The sequence below is a fragment of the Aulonocara sp. 'chitande type north' Nkhata Bay genome, linkage group LG5 (assembly GCF_057382095.1).
Source record: "Aulonocara sp. 'chitande type north' Nkhata Bay isolate Kocher_YH1m ecotype deep benthic linkage group LG5, A_spYH_male_GT1.1, whole genome shotgun sequence".
NCBI classification, from domain to species: Eukaryota; Metazoa; Chordata; class Actinopteri; order Cichliformes; family Cichlidae; genus Aulonocara; species Aulonocara sp. 'chitande type north' Nkhata Bay.
This window is the reverse complement of record NC_141348.1, coordinates 38,388,038-38,410,786: the sequence shown is the minus strand read 5'-3', so window position 1 is coordinate 38,410,786 and position 22,749 is coordinate 38,388,038. Positions and strand designations below refer to the sequence as shown.

The following is a 22,749-nucleotide window of genomic DNA, read 5'->3' as shown; positions in this document are numbered from 1 at the left end:
TCACCCCTGCCTCCTAGAACCCAGAGCCCTTGAGTAAGTAAGTTCCATTAAGCGACTGTGCTAGACTTCAACTCTGGAAACTGTTCAACACTATTCACTTAAAAACAAAACAGCGTCATTATCGATCATATGCTAGCTATATGTAGCCATTTTGGTACTTTTTTTTTTATAAATGATCTTACTTACAAGGAGTTTAGTTTGATATTATTTAACTTTAAATAATTAACTAAATAAAGTTAACAGTTCGGTCAGCACTGTTTTCTACCCGGAGTCATTTAGGGGACGCACATATTACAATGGCAACCTGTTCGAAGAACAGCAAGGCTGATGCTGACGATGAAATAAACGATCCTGGCGCCGCTCCTTACGGTAACTTCATAAATTATTACAGCTTCAACCCTCCGGAGAACCGCCTGAGTCTGATTCCACCGGCTCTGCTCAGGGATTTAGGATACAGTGATGAGACCACGCTGATCGTGGACGTGGGCTGTAACTCAGGGGTAAGTCCACCTCTGTTGTTTTTTCATGCATACATACTAATGATTTAGGCCATATCCCTAAGTGGCCCCCTTTAAATAGGCAGGACTTTTTGATATGTTCTCGATTATGCATAAATGCTCATATTTGCGTTTAGACTCATTTTTATAATCCAGACTAATAATTAAATGTAAATTTCTGTCCTCATACCACATTTGTTTTAGTTGAATGACTTATCAGAGGTTTGGATATAAGGGATCACACCCATTACGTAAGTTCGGGTGACGTTATATCTTTAAAAACCTTCCTCAGAGACACTTTAAAACAGATTTAGAGGCTGATCTTTAAGGATCACTTTAAATTGTCAGCTCTATAACAGCTGTCCTCTTTCTTTCCTTTCACCTACTGAACGGCAGGAACTGAGCATAGCTTTCTACAAACATCTGGTGCCTGAGGAACAGCCTGATAGGAGGAAAGTTCACCTCCTGGGCTTCGACTTGGATGAAACTCTAGTTCAGCGAGCGGAGGAGATAAACCCTCTGCCAAGCAGAATCACCTTCATCCCTCTCGACATCACCAAAGACACCAACCAGCTGCAGGACTACCTCAGCCTGCACGGCTGCTCTCACTTCCACTTGTGTCTGTGTCTAGCTGTGACCATGTGGGTCCATTTAAACCACGGAGACTTGGGCCTGCTGCAGCTGCTCTCTCGCCTGTCCTCCATGAGCCAGCACCTTCTGCTGGAGGCCCAGCCCTGGAAGTGTTATCGCTCTGCAGCCCGGCGGCTGAGGAAGCTGGGACGCTCGGACTTTGACCACTTTAAGACCCTGAAGATCCGAGGGGATGTGGCAGATCATGCCAGGGAACACCTAGAAAGACACTGTGGCATGGAGCTAATCCAGAGCTTTGGCAGCACTGCATGGGACCGTAAGCTGCTGCTTTTCAGAAAGACGTGAGGGGCTCTGTCAGGAGTTCCCATCAGCAGGAAGGACAGCAGAAACCACAAAGACAGATTGATATTAATCAGCAATTAGTTTGTTTCTTTTAAAGAAAATTGCTGCTTCAAATCTAAAGATTTTAAAGAAGTGATAATAAATAGACTTTGTGCTCTTAAGAGTGCAAGCAAGTGTATATGTACCTGTGTGTGTGTTGGGGTGGGGGGATAATAAGTGGTAGAAATTTGTGGCAATTTACACATTACAGCTTTAATGACATCATCAGTCCAAAACACTTCTAGCTACAGCATCCTGAAATCAAGCCTGTACTATCAAATGCGCTTTTTTGTACACATTTAATATTCAGCCCAGTCTTATTTCTTCATGCCAGATGGATCATTGTGCTGGAGTCATATCCTCCCGCACGATTTCACCACCACCCTTAACGATGGATCTATGATTTCTTCCAAATTCTGACCCTTTCTTCTAAATGTTGCAGCAGAAATCAAGACTCAGACCAGGCAATGTTTTTCTAATGTTTTGTTAGTCTGTATAAATTGTAATTTTCTGTTCTTAGCTGACAGAGGTGGCAGCCAATGTAGTCTTGTGCTGAAGTAGTCAAGGTTCGACACATTGTGCGTTCAGAGTTGCTCTTCTGCAGACCTTGGTTATTTAAGTTACTGTTGCCTATTAGCTGGAAGAATATTATCCATTCTCCTCTAGCATTAGCCTAGAGAACAGTTTACTGGATATTTTCTGACTAGTCTCTGTAAACCTTAGAGATAACTGAGAGAAAAATCCCAGTACATGACCAGTTTCTGAAATACTATGAAAGACCATCCTGTCTGGCACTAACAACTAAGCCTCACTCAGTCACGTAAATCACCTTTCTTCTCCATTCTGATGCTCAATTTGAACTTCAACAGATCATCTTCATGTCTACATGACACAGTTACAATGTGACTGACCAAATTGATATTTGCGTGAAGAACCTGTGGATCTAAAAAAAAAGTAGCCACTGAGTGTATAAGAACATCAGCTGATACTAGTTGTCAGATTTTCCTTTTACTCCATATAAATCAGTATAGGCTGAGATCTAAACATCTAATATCGGATTGCTCAGTTGTTTACGTGGTTCAAACCTTTGTTGTTCATTTCCAGGAAATGTTTTAGCCATTAACTAACATTTAAATGTTGGACAACAGATTAACCTTGTATGACTGAACCACAGCAGACAATAACGGCAAAACAAAGCAACCAACACAGCATTGTAATTTTCATAATTTTAATTACAGAATACTAAAAATAACATTACATAAAATGTCTTTTTAAAAGAAACCATTGAATATTACAAAGGTTGTAAATTTTGTAAAGTTAGGATATAAAATCTTTGAACAGTGGTGCATAATTGAAAAAGAAAAATAATTCTCATAAAATGTATATATTAACTGTTCTACATTAAAAAAAAAAAAAAAATGAGATGGGACACAAATTGCAGACAGACAGATGAGTGGACACCGCCATTACTGCAGTGAGCTCTCCTTTCAAAGGAAGGAGGACTTGAGATGCAAAGCTCACACACCACAATCGATTTAAGTTTTCAACTTATTTCTAAGCTAAAAACAGAAAAAGAAAAAAAAAAAAGGGGGGGGGGGGTTACCATATACAAGAGAGGAAGAACAGACAAGCTCGAGAGACTACAAAGTGACTTGGTGACTGCTCCCAATATTTATAACGCATCTCAAACCGGGTGAAAACCCGACTACACTGGCCTTGGTTCCATAATGTTTTTTCCACAGGTTCAAAGCTGTCCAAAATTGTGAAAAATCTCATACTTGAAATAATTCCACCGAGACAGGGAAACAATGATCAGGCATCTTTTTAGCCTACTAACACTGCCGTTCCTATTTCCTAATTTACAACCGGTCAGTCGGATCCACTGAACACCACCGTGGTCACAACTCAATATCAGGAGGTCGACCTTAAGTGAAATGGACCTTTAAACACGCGCGCACACAATCTCACACACACGCACACATGCACACATGCACACACAAACAAAGTTTGAGGGGGGAAAAAAAACATGCCAAAAAAAAAAAAAAAAAAAAAATCATCCATCAATGTGCTTGCTTTCTTCCTCTTCTCTCTGAGTTTTGCATCACCCTGTGTCATTTCATGAGCCCTTGTTATTAATGTCTGAGTTAACACCACAGGGGAAAAAAATAAAATAAATCACCAACTGAGGACATTCAGAGCCTGTTTGAACCACAGATGCTCCTCACACTGGCCAGTCATGTCCAAGCAGAGGTATTTCATCAGCCTCCTGCTCTTTGGGAGACAGTTTGTGTCACATTTTTGGTTAACAGACACGGAGCAGGGAAGCAATCAAAAGTTCATTAGGTCATTGTTATTTTATAAAAGATATGAATTTAATTGAGTTACGCTGAGTGGCAGAATCGCATTTACTTCTGTGCAGCAGTAGTGGTTTTAGTGGCCCATGAAGACCAGGTGAAAGAGAGGGGGAGAAACATGAGAAGCTAGAAGTGAACAGACAATAACCCAGAGGACATCTTAGAAGACAAAAGGATGTCTGAGACAACAGGCATTTAAGATGAACTGAGGCGCGAGACACCAGCAGAGCTACTTGGTTTGGCTGGTCTGCTGCTCAGACTGCTGGAGATTTTTTTGTTTTTTGTTTTCTTTCCATGAGGGATCCAGGAGCTTCTGCTTAATGTGTAAGCTAATAATGCTGTTGAGATTCAGATGAGTCCCCCTGAGTTAGTGCACACATCAGAGTCAGGCAGGCCTCGCCCGCTTGTTCGTTAAGAAATTCACAAGAAAAAAAAAAAAAAAAAAAAAAAAAGACACAAGAACAAAACCTCAATTTCATAGTCAAGCTTAGAATTAGCTTTGGAGACAGAGAGCCTGTCGTAGTTTTACAAGTCTGTGTTTGGGGACTGAGTCGATGTTAGTGTGGAGGAGGCAGAGGGAAAGTTCAGGTGTAAAATACGGCAGCTTGACGCAAAGCAGTCCAGCTGACGTCTGAGTCCTGCTCATCTTATGAAAATTCACAAGTTTGCTCTTTTTTTTTTTTTTTTTTCTTTATTCTTCTCCTCATTGTTGTTGCTGTGAAGGTAATGTGCGCTTTGTATTGCCCAACCAGAGACAGAGCTGTGGTGTCTGAGCATGCTCATACTTTTAACGTAGCAACCTGAACATCTGCCATCGTTTCTCAAGTGGTCGTCGGTGTGAATCTGCCCAGCAGGCGAGCGGCTGGGGAATCTGGTCAGGTGCTGGTGTTGCAGTTTACAACTGACTGGGTGTCAGTCAAACAAACAGGTAGGTAAGACAGGCAGGTGGGCTGTAACAGGGCTTTGAGGGGGAGAGCCGAGGCTAGATCAGGGGGGCTGTGTCTATCAAGCCTTTGTTTGGGTCCAGACTGGCAAAGAAGCGGACGTCCCGGTCCTTGTCGGACTGCAGAGCCATCACGGTCTCTTCCAGCTCGTCAGCGCAAGCACAGCCCGGATCCTTGAAGTACGCTGGACACAAAACTCAGTTAGTGGGAAGAATCAAAAGTTATGAGCAAATGACCAGAGCTTGTGCTGAAGGGAGAGTAACTTTGACTTTAAGAAACAAAGCAACTGCAACTTCAGTGTCACAACACCGACTCACCTAAATCTCAGAGCTCAATATAGTTACCAACATAAAAACATATTTAATACACTCAAAGGGAGAAGTATGTTATGACCAAAAGCTTATGATGATAACAGAGGGAAAAAAAAAAAAAAAAAAAAAAAAAAAAGGACACCCCTGATTCTGCCCAAAGCTCAAAAATCTACAAGTGTACCAACATCTCACGCCATGCTGTTGGTTAACTTTGTAAAACCGAATGCTGACAGCTTTACAATTATGCCCTGTACTTTTTCTTGATGAAGTATGAAAACCTTTAGATGGTCAGTTTTTTTTTTATGGATTACCTTTCTCCATCACGCTCTGTCGTAGAGCCTTGGCTACCAGGACGCGGACGTTTGCCACGGGGTCTGATGAGAGGCTGAGCAGGCTGGGCAGTAGATGCTGACTGAACTGCTCCATGGGCATGCAATCCTCCTCCACTACGGCCTATGGGAAATATTTGGCAAGAGCAAACCAAATGCAGGAAGTAGTGAGTCAAAATGCACTCAGTGAGGGTGATGCAGCAACATAACGAAAGCATCTGACCACACAGAAAAGCTGACAAACAGGCTCATGTCACTGCACATCTCTTATGCGACGTGAACATGACATGAAACAACCACTGCTATTGCATGTATCGTCTGTCCATTTAAAACAATCACACACCAGGAGAAAGCTCACATTTCATCATAACAATTTAAAAACCAGATTGTGAATTCTAATGTAGTATTACATTAAACATTAACATGATTAACAATTCATAATGAGGTTTATATACATGTGACATGTACATGCTTATGTTTTTTTTTGTTGTTTTTCATTTGTTTACATTAAGAGACACGTTTAAGACAAATTTTCACTGCATTCAAATGGACAAAGGTTTTTATTGAAAGTAAATTATACATTATCCAGGAACAATAACTGTTTTTTCCCCCCCACTTGGTCAGAACAAGCCTTTTGGGGATTGGGGGGGGGAGGGGGTCAACTGTGATTGGTCTGCAATTTTCCTGTTATTTCCTGTTCATCTGATAAACTAAATGCCTGCTCTGCTTCAGTAATTTTAACTCCAATTAACAAAAGTAGTTTTAAGGGAATAATTCTATTACATAGTTTGTGATTTTTCACAAACCTCCTTGGGGATGCCCCTCCCCCAAAAACCTTTTATAAATGGCACTTCAGCTTTGTCCTAACAGGAAGTGACAAGCCGACAAGTGAATGACATTCCATGACATCCAGTGACTATGGGTCACGTAACCACAGGCGACAGGAAATGGGTGGGACCAGAGATAAACAATTTCCAGGTGAGTGACTGAAGAGGTCACCAGTGAGCACACAGGATATCATTGATTGCCATCTGACCAGGACTAAATCTAGTAGAAGGTTATCTAGGCAACCAGAGCCTGGAATATCCTTAAATGACTGGCTGTCAGCTTCAACACTTCGTGTATATGCAGCTTGAAGGCTGTTTTACCTCAAAGCTCCAAATGGCATCTGGTTTGTCACTTAATTTATTTTATTCCATTTCCCAGTAGCAGCAGCAGCAGCATGGACAGTCACTGATGCAGTTACAGACATTTAAAGCCGAGAGAACTGGGACACTTGAGATGAGCATTACCCACCTGGCAGATAAAGGCAAAGGCCTGCCTCCCCACCCACTTGGGACAGTGGCAGAATCTAACAGTGAGCTCGTTGATGAAGTTCAGGCCAAGGTCATCAGCCCCGCAAGCATAAAGCTTCTGCAGGATCTCCACCACCTGAGAACACAAGAGTTGACGAGTGAGTCGCTGAGAAAAAAAAAAAAAAAAAAAAACGTACATTTTTTTCCCTCTGCAGTGCATCTAAAAGGAAAAGCCAATCTATATTTAGCATGATTATGAATTTGTCTCTGTTACACAAACAAGAACTTGGCGGTACAGGTTTCCCCTCAGTTAATCTGTCGACTGTACTGTGTCCTTGGAGATGAGCCAAGATGATCAAACACAGCCATCAGGACGTTACTTCATCGGTCACAGGCCACGCATGAACACTTCCATTTGAGTGATTCATTTCCTCTAAAGTTTCCAGAGTTTCTGCTGACCTCGCTATGTGTTACAAGCTGCCAAAGCTGCCCCCCACCAATCATCATTAAAATCATCCAGGGTGGAAGGTTTTTAAATACAAACAAACAAAAAAAGTAAGCTTACCAGTTTGTAAGAGATCCACCTGACCTCGGAGACTTTATCAGAGCAGAGTGTGAGCGCTATCTCTCTGAGGTAATCATACACGTCATAGTGGCTGTACAGCTCTATGATCAGGATCAGCTGTCTGCAGAGGGGGAAAGGAGCAGAGTGCTTCACTCAAATACACGGTACACGCTAGTACAATCAACCAAAAAGTGAATCACAATTTAAGAGCAATGAAGTTAAATCAAACAGCAAGAGCAGAATTAAACAGTAAAACAATGTGAGCCTATCTGAACGAGTGTTAGCTTAAAATTAAATGTGTTTCCAGCTTTTCATCCTGACAGTAGGAAGAAAAGACGACATACTCTGCCAGCTCGTATCTAAATCTCCAGTTGCGACTGTTGTCCGTCACCATGAACTCCTGCAGCTGGTACAGATATTCTCTCCTCTTGTCTGCGTGCAGCAGCTACAACAACAACAAGATGAACACAGAGCAGATCAATTAGAGAGCTAGCCTATCAATATGGCTCAGTTTTTACTGGAAACGACAAAATTCTGCCACCGAGTGTGCTAAAAATCAAAGAGCTGTAAAAACAAAGCATTTCAGAAGTGTGAATGTCAACACAGCCGAACCAAAGTTATATCTTACTTGATCCAGAAGTAAGTGAACCTGTAATCTTACCTTCAGGAAGTCATAAAGGTGTTTGAGCACACCAATGCGGACCTCATCCAAGTCTTTGAGGAAACCGTTGAAGATGGGTACCAGATCAGCTGCTGTCAGCTGGTCCCCCAGGATAACTGCCAACTCGTGTATGGAAAAAGCCAGTGTACGCCGCACCTTCCACTGAGAGCGAGGGAGGAGAGAAAGGGCCATAAAAGGATTATAACACCATCCATGAACAAGGAAGCGGCTTATAAAACATCCTTTTAGCTTCTTTTTCCACATCAAAAAACACAATCAAATTACTAAGAAAAACTTAAACCACTGAAAAACATCAACCTTACATTAATGCTTATAGAGACATTCAGTGCTGTGAGGAAATAAAGGGTAACAGTGTGAGTGCTGTCACAATCACTGCTCTTTGAAGTACACCAACACTGTTGCGTTAAGGTCTCATTTAAATGTCATTCAGAAACTGACACTCATGAGAGGAACATGTTGAAATCTTAAGCCACCAGACCAACACTGTGGTCGAAGAAAAAAAAAAAAAAAAAAACCCACACGTGACACATCCAGAATTTACTTTAGTAGTCTTGAAATGCTTAAGAGTCATCCATCAAAATAAAGTTTAGTCATTGTTTGTGTTCTTGCCTTCTCTCATATAAAAATTCAACACTGCAAGGAGTCTGCTTCCAGTTAGCTGACCACTGACACGGCACAGTAGCTCTCAACGTCTGGCAGAAATCCCAGAGCTCCAAAATCCAAACAACATATTCTTTGTCAGTTAGTGACAGCTTAGTGTGGCAGCTTAGATTTCTCATGTGGTGTTGTTTGTCCTATTAGAGTCACACAGCAAATCTAATCCCAAAATAACCCTGTGCTTCCTTTCATGTTTGCATTACTACCTGCACATCAGTAGCGAGCGTTTCATATGTATCTTTGAGGCAGTGCCAGTTCTGGCGACCCAGAGTAAGCGCGACCCCCGGCAGGCTGAAGGCACAGTGTTTGGCGATCTCCGTGTCCACCGTCTGGGCGCGGGCCGGGTCCGTCATAGAGAGGTACTGATCCAGCAGCTGCTGCGGGATCACGTTCTGGAAACGAAGATTAATGCGTTTGCACTCAGAGCAGCAGGCAAGCATAGCGACTAATCCATGTCAGTGCTAATCAATACCAACTCTTAGATGGCGATCAATATTTATAGGTTGGAAAATATCATTGCTGACTCACCTGGACCTTAGGCTTATCCTCAGATAATGGACTGTGAGGGGAGTCATCCTTTCCCTCCTCTTCCATACTCTCAATTAGTTCAGACTCCTGAGGAAATGACAAATTCACACAGATACTGTTAATGATCGCAGACGTGCACCAAGTACTGGAGAAAAACAATTCATACCAGGTCGAAATCAGTTACAGCTGTTTGTAAAAACAGTTACAATGTAGCTCTGGAGCCTTTGATATCAGACGCACCCATGCTGGACTTGAGACACTTGATTACGTAAAGTAAAAAACAGTTTCTAGTTTAAACTGAGCCTTTCACAATGTTAATGTATTAAAGGCTTTCTAATTGCCCAGTGCAATCTCTTCCCCTGAGCTGCAAACCTATGACAATGCAAATAACATGAGCGGTCAGATCCAGCAGACCTCCTAGAGCAACACTGATCATAATAGCAACAACACTGGCACAGCAATATAAAATTATGCAGTGCCTTTTTGCTTTGAGCTACAGCAACCTTAACCTGACTTGCAGCTCCTTAATAAAAATGCGACTCCAAGCTGGGGTTAAGCAGCACAATAAGCTGGCTGTTCAGTTTGTGTCCTTTCCTAAAAGCGTCACATCTTTACATCCTTCTATTTTTTTTTTTTTCCCTTCTCTTTCCTCCCATCCAGCCCCCGGCTAGTCGTGGCAGACAACAGACCCTTCCTGAGCCTGGCTCTGCTGGAGGCTTTTTCCTCCTCGCTGCCACCAGACAGCGAGGAGGAAAAAAAACCTCCAGCAACCAAAAGCTTGCTCACAAGGGAATGAATCACTGAGTGTTGGGTTTCTTTCTATAATTTTTATGGAATTATAAGCTAAATGTAAAGTAAAGGGAAAAAATGCTGACTTGATTTGGCATTTCATTTCTTTATCAAATCCTGCAGAACAAACATTAACTTCACGAATGAAAACACACAGAAATGCATGTTCTGATCATCAGTGATGCCACAAGACAGAACAGACGTTCTAGCTCACACCTAGTTTTAGTTTAGCTGCAATAATAGAGTATGCATTACAGCAGTGTGAAAATACTGTCAACTACTTTCATCAAGAAAAATCCAGTCACATTAGTTGACAGTCACTGGCTCGTACCAGAACGGGGGAGTTGGGAGGAGACTGCTCCTGGTTTTCCAGTGGCTCCGTCTGCGTTTCCTCGTCTCCTTGCTCCTGGATGGGGCACGACTCTGAGGATGTGGGAGTTTTTGACATTTGCTCTTCGTCTGTGGATTGCACCTCTATCTCTGACTGAACCTCCAAACTTTCACTCTCTGCAGAAGGGCTGTCTGCACCGTTTTCAGTCTGAAGCTCTGGCTGAAGCTCTGGCTGGGGTTCAGTCGGGCTGTCGTCTGTCGGACTGTCGAGCTGGGCTGCCTTTAGAGCTGCCGACAACACTTGAACTTGAGCTGGAGGCGAATTACATGCAAAGCTGAATCTACATGCCAGTTCAGTACAAAAAGACAAAAGATATTCTACCTGCGTATCCTTACCTTGTACATCGGGGTCATCCATGTGTGGCTGCAAACAGTCCAAAACCTTCTGGATCTGGTCGCTGGTAGCTTGTTTGCCATGGTTAGACTTGGAATCATTACAATTCTCTGTAGGTTCCTCTTCTTCTCTCTTTTCCTCCTTTACCTCTTCCATTTTTTGACAACTCAGCATCTCCAGTTCCCCGCTGATGTCAGGTAAAGGAGACCTCCAATAGTGAAAAGAATTAAAGTTCTCGTCTGTCTGTTCCGCCTCTTTCGTGTTCTTAGCGTTGTTTGTAGCTGTCGGGCTATCACTGCTGTTTGTGTGGGTGAAACCGCCATGCATCTCTTCAGGGACTAAGGTGTGGCTGTTATCAAAGTTGTGCAATTCCTCGCTGTCAGCTGTTGACACATGTTCTGGTGACGGCGTGGCGCGCCCGTCCTGGTTTGGAGGCGTGTGGGTGATGGTTCTTTCTGTGTGGCAGCTGCTAATGTCAGAGCAGTTCAGGGAGTTTAGGGAACAGCCGCTGAAATGAGGAAGAGAAAAGGAAATTGTAGATAACTTTGAGTAGATGCATCCATTCAAAGCCAGCAGTTAAATGTTTCCAATTGCCTTTTACCTCCGACAGATTTTTTTTAAGTTGTAAACAGAAGCACACTTAAAAGCTTAATGGAAGATTGAGGATTCATGAAGAAAAAAATAAAAATAAAAAATAAAATCTGTTCCATTTATTTGACATTTTTTCCCCTCCACATAAAAACTGATAAAAAATGAAAAGAAAACTGAACCATTCAGGTCACACCCAGTGAATTCAAACCATGATTCACTTAACTGATGATGCAACAGTCAGAAGCGTCTGTGCCAAGACCAAACTCAAACCTCCTGCATGTTGATATAATCACAGCCTGAACTACATTTCACAGCTTACTTAATGGCCTAAACATCCAGACCTAAGAAGACACGACTCGAGACATACGCATTTCGTCTTAAACTATGTGGACATGACAAAAGAAGGACATTTCTGAGTCTCTTAATGCTTCTTGTTATAGCAGTGATAAACAGGTGATCTTACCTGTCAGATGTACATCTGGGGACCTCTAGTAGTGCACCATCCTCTCTGAAGTGAAGGCCTGTGGTGGATGGGTTAGCAAAGGTGGAGATGAAGCGCCCCAGAGACTGGAAAGCCGCCTGTCGTACCTGAAAGTGGAGTATATAGAAATTTGTCTTGCTCACTGTGCCAATCATTCAAATTTTATCAGTCTTAGAAACGATGAGGTAAGAAATACCCTCAAAAGATAGTACACAAACTGCAAGCTCAGAAACAAAAAGACACACACACACACACACACACACACACACACACACACACACACACACACACACACACACACACACAGCTTGTGGATCTGGTTAGATGATGATCCTGTGCTGCTACACAGAAGAAAATGTGTATTCTGCTCTTAATTTTAGACACATCAAAAGGACAACACTCTGATTTCAAGTCCCAGTTTGAAAGTCTGACAAGTTGCAAGCATACCGCATCGAAAACAGGGAAGATGGATGTAAGATAGCTCCAAGCAACAACTGCCCTAATTTCATCACACCACTCAGGACGCTACACTTGATTGTTATTGTAATTTTAACAAAATCCCCCCCCCTCTTCCATTTCCAAGTTATTTTCCTCTCTGTCCTCGTGTGTTTGTGTATCTTACCCAGCGGGACTGGTCACTGATGAGGCTGATGAACAGGGGGGACAATTTGGAGCGCCGCACCTCTGGAGAGGTGGAATTTGAGACCATCATGAAGCACTCGGCACAGGCTTTCCTGATGCCCCAAAGGCTGTCTGAGCACAGGTCGAAGAACTTGGGCATCTATGTCAAAATAAAGTCACATCAGTACAGCCTGAAACCTTAAACCATGAAGAAACTACTGACGTGCAAACGTTACATAACATCATTCTGATTACACAACAGTTTAACACAACATAAGGCACTTTATGCAAATTCATAAGGCACATCTAAAGAAAAGCTTCAAGGACACAGTACTAAACTTTCATCTTGCATAATAGCATAAAATTACACACCGAATCTGTGAGAAAAACAGTATTGGGCATCTTACCAGCAGTTTTTCTGTGGCCTCCTGGCCTACAATTGAACAAAATTCTCCAAAATTGGCTGCACACACCTGTAATACAAAAATGATACCAATGTCTCTGTGTTAAGAGTAAAACTGTAAAAAAAATAATGTTCCTGAATGAATAAGAAGGTACCAAGAAACAGCATCTTAAAAAGAGTTGAGTCCCAATATCACAAATAGGAACCTGTACTGATTTGTATGATTCATTCAGAGTGCAGCCTTGAGGCAGATTGCTTTATAAAATGCTTTTTATACAAGTTTCTATAACAAGCTATCTGCCAAGTTAAACTACCTTTACGGCTCCTAAATCATGTTCCCCAACTGGCACCAGTTACGCCAGCCAATTAAAATTCCACACTGAATACACAACAGCGCAGTGTAAGCTAAGTTACCGCACATAAACGAATTAAAGTTAGCTCAATGAGTGATTGGATTTACACTAATGGAACAGCAGAACCACAATTAAATTTTTACTGTCAAAGTTGTGACTTCAGTCTAAACATCTGCTTTAAGTCATCTCTGAGTTTTAAAGATACCTTCGGGTTGAGCTCGTTACCTTGCGCACTTGGAAGAGTCTGGCATCACTGCACAGTTCACAGAAACGTGGCAGCAACAAGTGCTCCACTGTATCTTTGCTCAACATGGTGACAACTTTACACATGATCTGTACAGAGAAGAACAAGAACAGAGTTTAGTGTCATCACAATCTCCGAGTGTGTCTCGGTTTACTGGTTCATTTTATTAACCTTGAACCATGAAATTAACAGAAAACCTCAGAGAAATAAGATGTGCACTGAGGTTGAAAAGGAACAAAAATAAATAAAAATTGGGTTATTAAGAGTAAATAGTAAAGGAAGGGGTTTGTGTTTATATGATAAAAGGTTTCAGGGGGATGAATCTGGTTTAAAAAAAAAAAAAAAAAAAAAAAAAACTGATTTGAGTTAAGTAAATTAGTGAATCGCTTATGCGCTAAAAGTGCCACTAATAAAAGAAAATCCACTTAACTTTGGTACCTTTAGATTAAATTATGCTGTACAATGATATTGCTGTCCTTATTTACTCATTTTAAACCATTTAGAAACTTGTCCCAGAATGTAATAAAAAGACACCACTGAAGGTTTCTACCTGGGCAGAACTTCACAGGTTTAACTGCTAAGTCACACCTACACCTGTAGCCTAAATCCAGTTTAGTGTTTTTATTCTGCCGTACTACATCAAGCCCAATCTCCAGCTACAATACTAAAACATTCCTCTGGTGTGCTCCACATATCACAATTTTTATATTTTACTATTCTTGATTATAACCACACAAAACACGGTTCAACTTGAATTTGAGTTAAACAGAGGTTATTTTACATAAAAGTTTACGTAGTTTAACTCCCCGCTTTTCTCCTGGTGATCCCCGCAGTTTGAGAACCACTACAACATTTCTTTAAACATTTTTCGTTAAAATACAGTGTTGTCTTACAGCCACTGCCTCAATTTTGTAGTCATCGTCACTGCTCGGTTCTGTGAGGTCGAGTAGAACTGGACAAACTTTGGTCTCCATGTCAGCTTTAGAGATGAGGCCCTGCTCCAGCAGGACGAGCAGTGCTGCCTGACTCGTCTTCCGCACCTTAAAAATACAAGGGTCAGAGGTTAAAAACAAAACAAGGCAAACGAACAATACCAATTCATATGAATTTCTGCAATTACCTTATTTTTGTTTTCTTTAGGTCTACAGACTTACCTGGTTATTCGGATCAGTGAGATACCGGACAACAATTGGTACCAAGTATCTCGAGAAAGCAGCAGGGAAGTTGGGCCGACTCTCATGCAAAAACATGGCGATGTTAGGAATCTGCTCCATCAGCTCAGCTCGGACTGTGGGCTCTTAGTTACACAAATTGCAATATTTCATTAATGCACCACATTAAAAAAATAAAATAGAATAAACTGCAACCACAGCTACATACTGTGAAAACGAAAATACAGCTACCTCCATCTTCCGACATTCTCGCAACGGTCTCCATGACACTAATAAAGTCATTTTCATTGTCACTGAACTCTCGAAGCACATCAAGCAGGCCACGAGCCACGATTTGCCTAGAAAGCAATGGGAGCTTCAAGTTAGTGGACTGCCTGCCAATACCTACAAGTTTCAAAAGCACACAGCGTGACACACCGCACTGACAGAGCTGTCAAGTGCATTACACACACGTGCATTAGGAAATGACAGCAGAGCTTTAACCCTGCAAAGCTGAGCATGAAAAGCATAAAGACTGGAATGTAAGGCGTTCGTGTAGAGACACGAGCAGCTTTTGAGGTTGGAGACACCTCTGATTATTCTGCTTTGTTTTTTTACCCACCTGACCTGTGTCAGACTAAATACCTCCCCTTTATACACTGATAACAGAAAAACAGACCTTAAACTAAATATCCTTTAAACATATAACAGAGAGGGATTACAATAATCACTCTAAAGCCAGACAGCCAGCCTCCACACAGGGCTCTATGTTAAGTCTTTAGGTCTTCCTTCACAGTACGGGTTTAAAAAAAAAAAAAAAAAAAAACCATAACAAAAGGCTTAGAGATGACTTCTGAATGAAGGCCAGAAAACAAAAGGCTATCTCAGTGCAACCTTATGTTGCCACAAGTCTTTTAAGCAACTATTTCCCAACTGAGGAAAGTTGATGAAAAGTTTGTCTCAATATCTGGCTACATTTCCTTAAAGATTTTTATACAAGAAGTGACTTTTAACAGATGTTTCCTCGCTCCCCTCCATTGATTTGCACACGTTTCCTTGATGATAAGACCTTCAAAATTTGTTGTAATGCTACTGGCACACATTCTTATCATTAGAGGTGGGGATCACCATACATCCCACGATACGATATTATCACAATACTTAACGCACGATACGATATTGTTGCAATTTTTTTAAATATTTTGCGATATTCAGATTCTGTACATAAAGGTAAACTTTATCAATATTCATTTTATCTAATATCAAAGCCTCGCACTCAGTCTTTCTCTCATTTCAGTCAGTTTTATTGTTGACAAACTGAACGGTTTGTATTACAGTCTAGTCCAACTTAACTGAATGCAACCATCTGGTACAATTATAGCTATTCTGAACTATGCAATTTATGAAAACTATGCAGCCCCTTCAGCAACAGAAGAATTTGAAAGTAAACTAAAACAAAATATAATTTTACATTACATAAAAAAGTTTTAAACTTAATTAAAATAAAACATGTCTTAAATTAAAATAAGTAAACTGTCATGTTTATTGCTGCCAAAAAACAAGTTAAACACATTTGGACAGTGAGGGAATGTCAGGATTCTTGCTCAGAAAAAGGAGCTGATCAACATGCTCTGAAGTCAGAGCATGTTCCAGTCCACAAAAACTTTTTTTGTAACAAAATATCGATTTCTGCTGTCCCTGTATCGATACATTATTAGCAAACAAAATATCACGATACTACACAGTATCAATTTTTCCCCCCACCCCTACTTATCATGCCGACATGTCTACAGTTTTGCTGCTAAGTTTGGATGACCACGCACCTGTTCACATTAGCCATCAAAACCCAACAAAGTCAATTCATCCTTCTTTAAGTTAGGAAAAAACAAAATAAATTTTACTGTATATCAAATACGGGAAATAAGATACTTTTGTAATTTTGATACAACTACCACACACAAGCTTTAAGTGAGAAAATTTACATGGGCTTCTTGTGGATGGACGGACAGCTCAGAAGAGAAAACATACATTACTGTGAAGATAGCTTTGGACAGACATTTTGGAAACAGTAGCTAAACTGAAGCATTTTAGTATACATACAATTACTTCCAAAGTTCCTTATAGCAGCCACTGGTTTAAAATAATTTCAGTGAGCTTCAAATACCAAAGACAGCTCTAGTAGCTGTAGAATATTGTCGTAAAGTGAGATCTGAGTTGTGGTCAAAGCCAGCAGGTCAGTTTTCAGTCATAAAATATTTATTGCTCAGTGTTTACATTGCAGAATATGGTGTGTCAACCTATCCACAAATGTTCTTTGCTTTTGCAGACTAATGCATGACCAGCTTGACCACGGGCCTCTGCTTACCTGTTGAAGACATTCTCGCTGAAAGCATATTTCTCTAGCCTCCCGAGAGGAGTAAGGTTATCTTGTCCTGCATCCAGGAAGGCTGTGATGCGGATACCGTCGCACTCTGTACCATAGTCATCAAATCCAACTGTGGGAACAAAATAAAGATGATTTTAGATATACATATTGGATGACTATTCAAACGACTTCAAATACTAAGGGCCTAAATGATGGCCAATGGGTAAAACAGTAGTGAGAGTGCCAGGCTAAAGGTACTGAGTCAACTAGCTTTAAATATATAGATCTTTTTTAAAGTATTTCCATCTAGGACCCTGTTGAACAAAGCTCCTGTTATATGAAATTAAATAATTCTACAATAGTACGCTATTTTTAGTGCAGTGTTATTGGCATACTTACAATCATCCAGATCATCATGGCCATCTTCAAAGTATAAAGATAGACCTGCAATAACAAGGCAGTTAGTGAGGTAGGGATCCATGGCGGAAGAACCATCTCTTATTGACACCCTGGTCTGAATGGCACATTTAGAGTAAGTCAATTACTAAGAGGGGGCAAAGTCTCCTAGCAATAAATCACAGTAGTCTCCCTAATGTCATCACTTGGTGAAAGCGAAACTTGATGCATTCAAGTGATATTGTCACTGCTATGGCCTGGAGGAGAAGCAAATCCAATCAATGCTTATCACAGTGATTAGCGAAGGGAGCTGAGATCAGACTCCAGTTAAAAACAGGTAACAAACTGTGCAATTCATCAGAATAGCATCCATTCATCAGTGTTGGCAAAAAACAATGACCACAAACTGGCAATTGGGGCTTTCACACATTTTAATCTTGTGCAAGCCTTTAAAAAAAAAAAAAAAAAAAAAAAAAAAAAAAAAAAAAAACTTTATTCTACACCATGGTCAAGCAGATACAGAGGTGATAATAAAAAAAGCTGGTTTAACAGTGAAAACCTGTCTAGGCCTACTTTGATCTCCTAACACATTAAATTGAACAGAATCAATTAAAGAAACAAACTGACTGATATCCACCCCCAATTTTCTTGATCAAGAATAATTTATAATTTCATTTTTTGCTTCATTGCACAGTTTTCTTTAGTTAATAAGCTGCAATGGTCAAGTGCACATCCATAAAAGCACAGATGAACAATGCAGGTTATTATCATGATGTGAGATCATTCAATTGTCAGTTTGGTGCTATTTAAACTGCACTCTATTAAATGCTAATGCATTTATTTTTCTGACAATCCTCCCTGATGAAAATGGATTTAACAATCATCTATTACAATGCATATAGCATAACATGAAGGCCTTCATCCTCCAAACTGCACAGACAGTTTGATCGTCTTAAACTGAACATTAAATCCTTAATTATGACAAAATGTATAAGGTTGTATCGGACTGCATTCTTTTTAGCTTGGTGTACCTAATACAATAAATCCAACCCTCATTGTGCATTCAATTGCAGCCAACCACAGCACTTAATACACTTTTTGTTTTTCTTTCATCTTGCAAAAAGACATAACACGGTCATGATTAATGATTGCAGAATTACTTGATAGGAAATTCAATTTCCAGGTTAAACTTTACCCTATCACTCCATTCAAGCTGATATTTTAGTTATTTGTTTTTATTTTTTTCCACTGGCTCAATATCAGAGATTTCAAGCAACTCATATTGAATAATGCCAAACATCTTGAATATGGCCAGATTGGCATGTCACCCGTCTCATATGCGTCATACTGGTCTGCACTTGTATTGTCTGATATGTGCCGATATAAAAACACGGCTCAATAATTCAGAATTGCTGTCATAACAGTTTCTCCAGCACAGCAGCTACGCTGTTGGCTCAGCTCAGCACTTTCCGCATCACATGCAGCAGAGTCAAAAGACGTAGTCATGATAAACTGCAAAGTAGTTTGCAAAATGCAATGTAAAAACTGTATTTTTGAGATATATATCTCAAAATATGATGAAAATATATATATTCATCATGGGTCGCCACAGCACGCCATCTGTCTTCATCTCACACTATCTCTAACCAGCCTCCTTTCACATCAACCATACATGTCCTCCTTCACTACATCCATGTAGCTTGTCTGTGGTCTTCTTCCCCCCCCTGCCTCGCAGATCCATCTTTAACTTCGTTTATCTAGCATATTCACCATCCCCTCCTCTGCATGTCCAAACCATTAGAGTCTTGCCTCAATGCCTCTCCAAACTGCAAGACCTGAGCTGATCAATTCAATTCAGTTTAATTTATATATTCGTTCCTTAACATATATAAATATCTTCGAATCTAACACATATATATATATATATATATATATATATATATATATATATATATATATATATATATATATATATATATATATATACTATGAACAGGTAATTATCAGATTTATTTATTTTTTGATAAAAGTAGAATTATATTTTGGTTGGGATTTATTCGTTTAATAGTAGTAAGTACCAAATCCATAAAAATAATAATGGCTTAAAATTATATTTACAGCCCTACGCTAAATGCATTTAAAGTTCTTTTCCCCCTATTTACAAATTAGCACATTTTCAAAAACAAATGTGTGAGTAATCATGTTATCTAGCACAAGAAGACCTTCTCTCACTGTTTATTTTCAATACCACCCAGCCCTCGATATAGGACAATAGCAGATGGGGGGTTTGTAGTCAACGGAAGAGACCAGAAATAAGTCCCATGAGGAGAAGCCAGTGTTTACAGCTGGGCAAGCAAGGGAATGTGCTCTAAATATAATACAGTGCCTACCTCGAAATCACACATTAAACGAGGCGTTTCATGAGTAGAATAATCAACGGCATAATATATATAACAACACCCCAAAAAACCACGCTGGCACAAAACAACATCGCGCCTTTGTTGTGATGTAAAACAGGATTTGGTCAGCTTATGGCTGATCATGACTTTAGCAACTCAGCTAACGTTGGCTAGGTCAACTCGCTCGCGTTTGCTATGATAACAGATCGATAATAAACACGGGTCATAGTATTCTCCCATCGAGGTCTGAAGAGACTAAAAAAGTAATCTACATGCAATGAGCAAATATATGATTCAGTGTAGTCCCAAAGTCACCCATTTCGATACCCCGTAAGGAGCTTTCGTTAGCTTAGCCTGCTAGATGCTGCTAAGTTTGCTAACATGGCTTGTCTAGCCCTTTCGCTTGACTTCTCTCCCACTTCGTCCTGCAGTACTACACAGGAAGTGGAGCAGAAGCCGTTATTTAACTACTAAAAACCTCAACTGCCCGAAAACACTTTACAAATGCCAGCACAGCGCCAAAATATTAAAGAAAACTCGGGTTAAAAAGTGCCATTACCTGCCATCTTGAGCGTCGGCTCGGCTCTGCGGGCTGCCGTCCCGTGTGGGCTGTCACCGCCGCACAGCTGTCACTCAAACACTGAGGCAAACTACTTCCTGAAAGTACTTCCTGATGCTGCTTTTCACTGGTTAATTACGTATTAAACAACTATATCGAAAAACGTTACTCATCTCGGGCAAAAACTCGACATAAGTGAGATTAAAATAGCGCCTGTGGGGAGGGCTTTGTGTATCTCCAAAAGAAAAAAAAGGAGAAAGGAAGAAAAAAAAAGCCGAAGCAGTCACGTGATCGCATGCCGTAGTTCAAGATGGAGACTCGGCGATGTGGTGGAGGTAGCTGTTTACAATAATCACAACATGGCAAATACGACGACCTGCAGGACGTTTTAACGTTTACAGCGAGAGTTGTTACCCAACCTAAGATGTGCGTATGCCAGCTTCAGAACACGATGATGTAAAGTTGTTTGTAAACAAAGACCACCTGAAGAATATTCAAGATTTAAAAAAAAAAAGGCAAGCAGAGGAGAAAACAGCCAATGATCTTCATCGCAAATTCGATGTGAGAGAGGAGATCGATATGGCTCTGAGAGAGTTAAAAGTCTGCCTCTTGGGGGTGAGTAAGCATCGATATTTTTCAATCTGATTGTACATATGCACACTTTAACTGGAGCATTAATGGAGCTGTCCTGCTCTACTTCCACATAACACATACCTATACTTCTCTAATGGCCCGTAATGAAAATTTCTGATATAGTGAGTGGCAATACAACCTCAAAATAAATAGATCTGCGCCAGTGATGACACTCATGCTTATCTACATTGAATTACACTCAGTAGCTGCACAAGGCATCAATCACTTGATCAACGTCCCATTCAAATTGTATTATCCACTACTGAAGGAACATCCTCACATCTTCTCTTCTCTGTCATCCACTTACAGGATTACATCAGCGTTGACAATATTAGTCAAGCTATTAGTGTCACTATTACTCAAATTAGAAAATAGTCAGCCTGCTGCTATTTTAAGAATAGATCAGGTAAATCTCAATCATTAGTGTCAATGTAAATTTAATATCTTTAAGTTCTGATCTCTTTTGGACAAAAACAAGACATTTGGCGTTGTCACATTGCTCTCTAGGAAACTATGCGTACATTCATACTCTAAAGTTGTGATAACCTGCAAAATCTCACTATTAACCCCTACAGCGGCTCTATTTTGATAGCAGGAAGACTTTGCTGGTTTGTATTTAGCGACGTCCTTTGCGTGGTGTGGTCACCTCTACCCTGTCACTGACGGTAATTTCTAACAGGAAACGTCATTCATAGGCCATGAGGGCTCTCTGAATGGAATGACCAGCATGAAAACAATGTCTGCTATGACACTGACAGTCATCTTTCAAATCACATTTTGTGCTGACTTGTCAGACAGGCCTTCCACCACCATCACTGAACAGCTTACATAAAAGTGGCTTGGGCACCTTTAGTAGAGTTTCCGTGACTCAAATCTATGGTGCGGTGAAGCTGCACTGCTGGTTTATTCGGCAGCTTACCAAAACATTTTGTGTTGATTTTTTTTGTCCCTTCATTTCAACACACATCTGTAGCTATGTTAGACAGCATTACTAGTCATTCCTGCAGTATTTATTTACAAATGAGGCTCATTAACTTAATGCATATTTTAATTGGAAATAAAGACACAACAAAACAGGATGATTAGCCATTCATTTTCTGTAGATCTACTAATAAGATTAAGATAGCATAGAGACAATAAGCTAGTTCATTAACTAGCAGACTGGAATTATGACAACCCTGATTATGTATCATTTTGGTCATCTTTAAGATAATTAAATTAGTTAAAACAAGATATGTTACTGAATAAATGGTTAACTGATGGACCACACAAACAAAACATCCATGTCTAGACTGCTACAGCAGCAGCATAAACCACCATTGTCTGTGGGCGTATCTCGTGATAACGCTCAGGTCAGACTTGTCCTCTTCTTTTTCTCCTAATGTAAACAATGTAAACCCTTTTCCCTCTTCCATAAGTAATTTACAGATTTATACCAGCAGTGGCAGGAAGGAAGAGGATCCCATAAAAATGTTTTAATATCCAGGCATATTGCCAAAGATTGTTCTCATATTCTTCAAGTACCATGTTTAGTAAGCATGATCTTTATTTTGTCTGTGCAGGATACTGGAGTTGGAAAGTCAAGTATTGTTTGGAGATTTGTGGAGGACAGCTTTGACCCAAACATTAATCCAACTATTGGGTATGTTTTGCTGCCTTCCACTTCCACAGAAGTTTTATTTTTTCCATCTCCCTCATTTGTTGTAGTTTTACAGGTCGTTATGATGCCCATTAGAGTTATCAGTTAACCACTGGCAAAGAAATGGGCATGAAAATCACTTCTTAAATAACTCGTTTGCTCCAGATTTCAAAATATCTGGACTTTCTTGTGTTCTTTGTCTGTGGCTAAACTAAGTAACTTTGGTGTCAAAGACTTTTTCATCCAACAAATTTTTGAACGTATTAT

General features: G+C 40.3%; 3 protein-coding genes across 4 annotated transcripts in view; 2 read left to right on the top strand and 1 right to left on the bottom strand.

The window, feature by feature from the left end:
• The first annotated feature begins 53 nt into the window (after nucleotides 1-53).
• On the top strand, nucleotides 54-4,290 carry bcdin3d (BCDIN3 domain containing). The gene is made up of 2 exons (XM_086293439.1): nucleotides 54-500; nucleotides 894-4,290. Exons 1-2 carry the CDS (start codon nucleotides 297-299, stop codon nucleotides 1,431-1,433), a joined length of 744 nt encoding a protein of 247 aa, XP_086149565.1. The 5' UTR covers nucleotides 54-296; the 3' UTR covers nucleotides 1,434-4,290.
• ppp4r1l (protein phosphatase 4, regulatory subunit 1-like) lies at nucleotides 2,686-20,718 on the bottom strand. Of its 2 annotated transcripts, XM_086293435.1 has the most exons (20): nucleotides 20,211-20,718; nucleotides 17,256-17,300; nucleotides 16,857-16,986; nucleotides 14,744-14,850; nucleotides 14,495-14,637; nucleotides 14,234-14,380; nucleotides 13,322-13,429; nucleotides 12,748-12,813; nucleotides 12,342-12,500; nucleotides 11,702-11,826; nucleotides 10,650-11,155; nucleotides 10,255-10,565; nucleotides 9,135-9,221; nucleotides 8,813-8,998; nucleotides 7,929-8,090; nucleotides 7,612-7,712; nucleotides 7,268-7,388; nucleotides 6,704-6,838; nucleotides 5,390-5,531; nucleotides 2,687-4,951 (listed from the first exon to the last, which is right to left on the bottom strand). In XM_086293435.1, exons 1-20 carry the CDS (start codon nucleotides 20,215-20,217, stop codon nucleotides 4,806-4,808), a joined length of 2,934 nt encoding a protein of 977 aa, XP_086149561.1. In that variant the 5' UTR covers nucleotides 20,218-20,718; the 3' UTR covers nucleotides 2,687-4,805. The 2 variants fall into 2 exon arrangements, with proteins under 2 accessions (XP_086149560.1, XP_086149561.1); XM_086293434.1 differs by lacking the exon at nucleotides 20,211-20,718 and having other exon boundaries at nucleotides 2,686-4,951; nucleotides 17,256-17,352.
• Nucleotides 20,278-22,749, top strand: part of rab22a (RAB22A, member RAS oncogene family) — a 15,372-nt gene continuing 12,900 nt past the window's right edge. Inside the window, exons 1-2 of the mRNA XM_086293440.1 lie at nucleotides 20,278-20,825; nucleotides 22,406-22,485. Of these exons, the coding sequence (XP_086149566.1) occupies nucleotides 20,643-20,825; nucleotides 22,406-22,485 (263 nt within the window). The 5' untranslated portion in view covers nucleotides 20,278-20,642. The remainder of the gene's footprint in view (nucleotides 20,826-22,405; nucleotides 22,486-22,749) is intronic.

Coding starts and splice junctions, on each gene's coding strand:
- bcdin3d (XM_086293439.1), top strand. CDS start 297: ATGGCAACCTGTTCGAAGAACAGCAAGGCTGATGCTGACGATGAAATA. Junction 501..893: donor ACGTGGGCTGTAACTCAGGG/GTAAGTCCACCT, acceptor ACTGAACGGCAG/GAACTGAGCATAGCTTTCTA.
- ppp4r1l (XM_086293434.1), bottom strand. CDS start 17,337: ATGGATCCCTACCTCACTAACTGCCTTGTTATTGCAGGTCTATCTTTA. Junction 11,827..12,341: donor TCAGTGACCAGTCCCGCTGG/GTAAGATACACA, acceptor CTCCACTTTCAG/GTACGACAGGCGGCTTTCCA. Junction 7,389..7,611: donor TTTAGATACGAGCTGGCAGA/GTATGTCGTCTT, acceptor CCCCCTCTGCAG/ACAGCTGATCCTGATCATAG.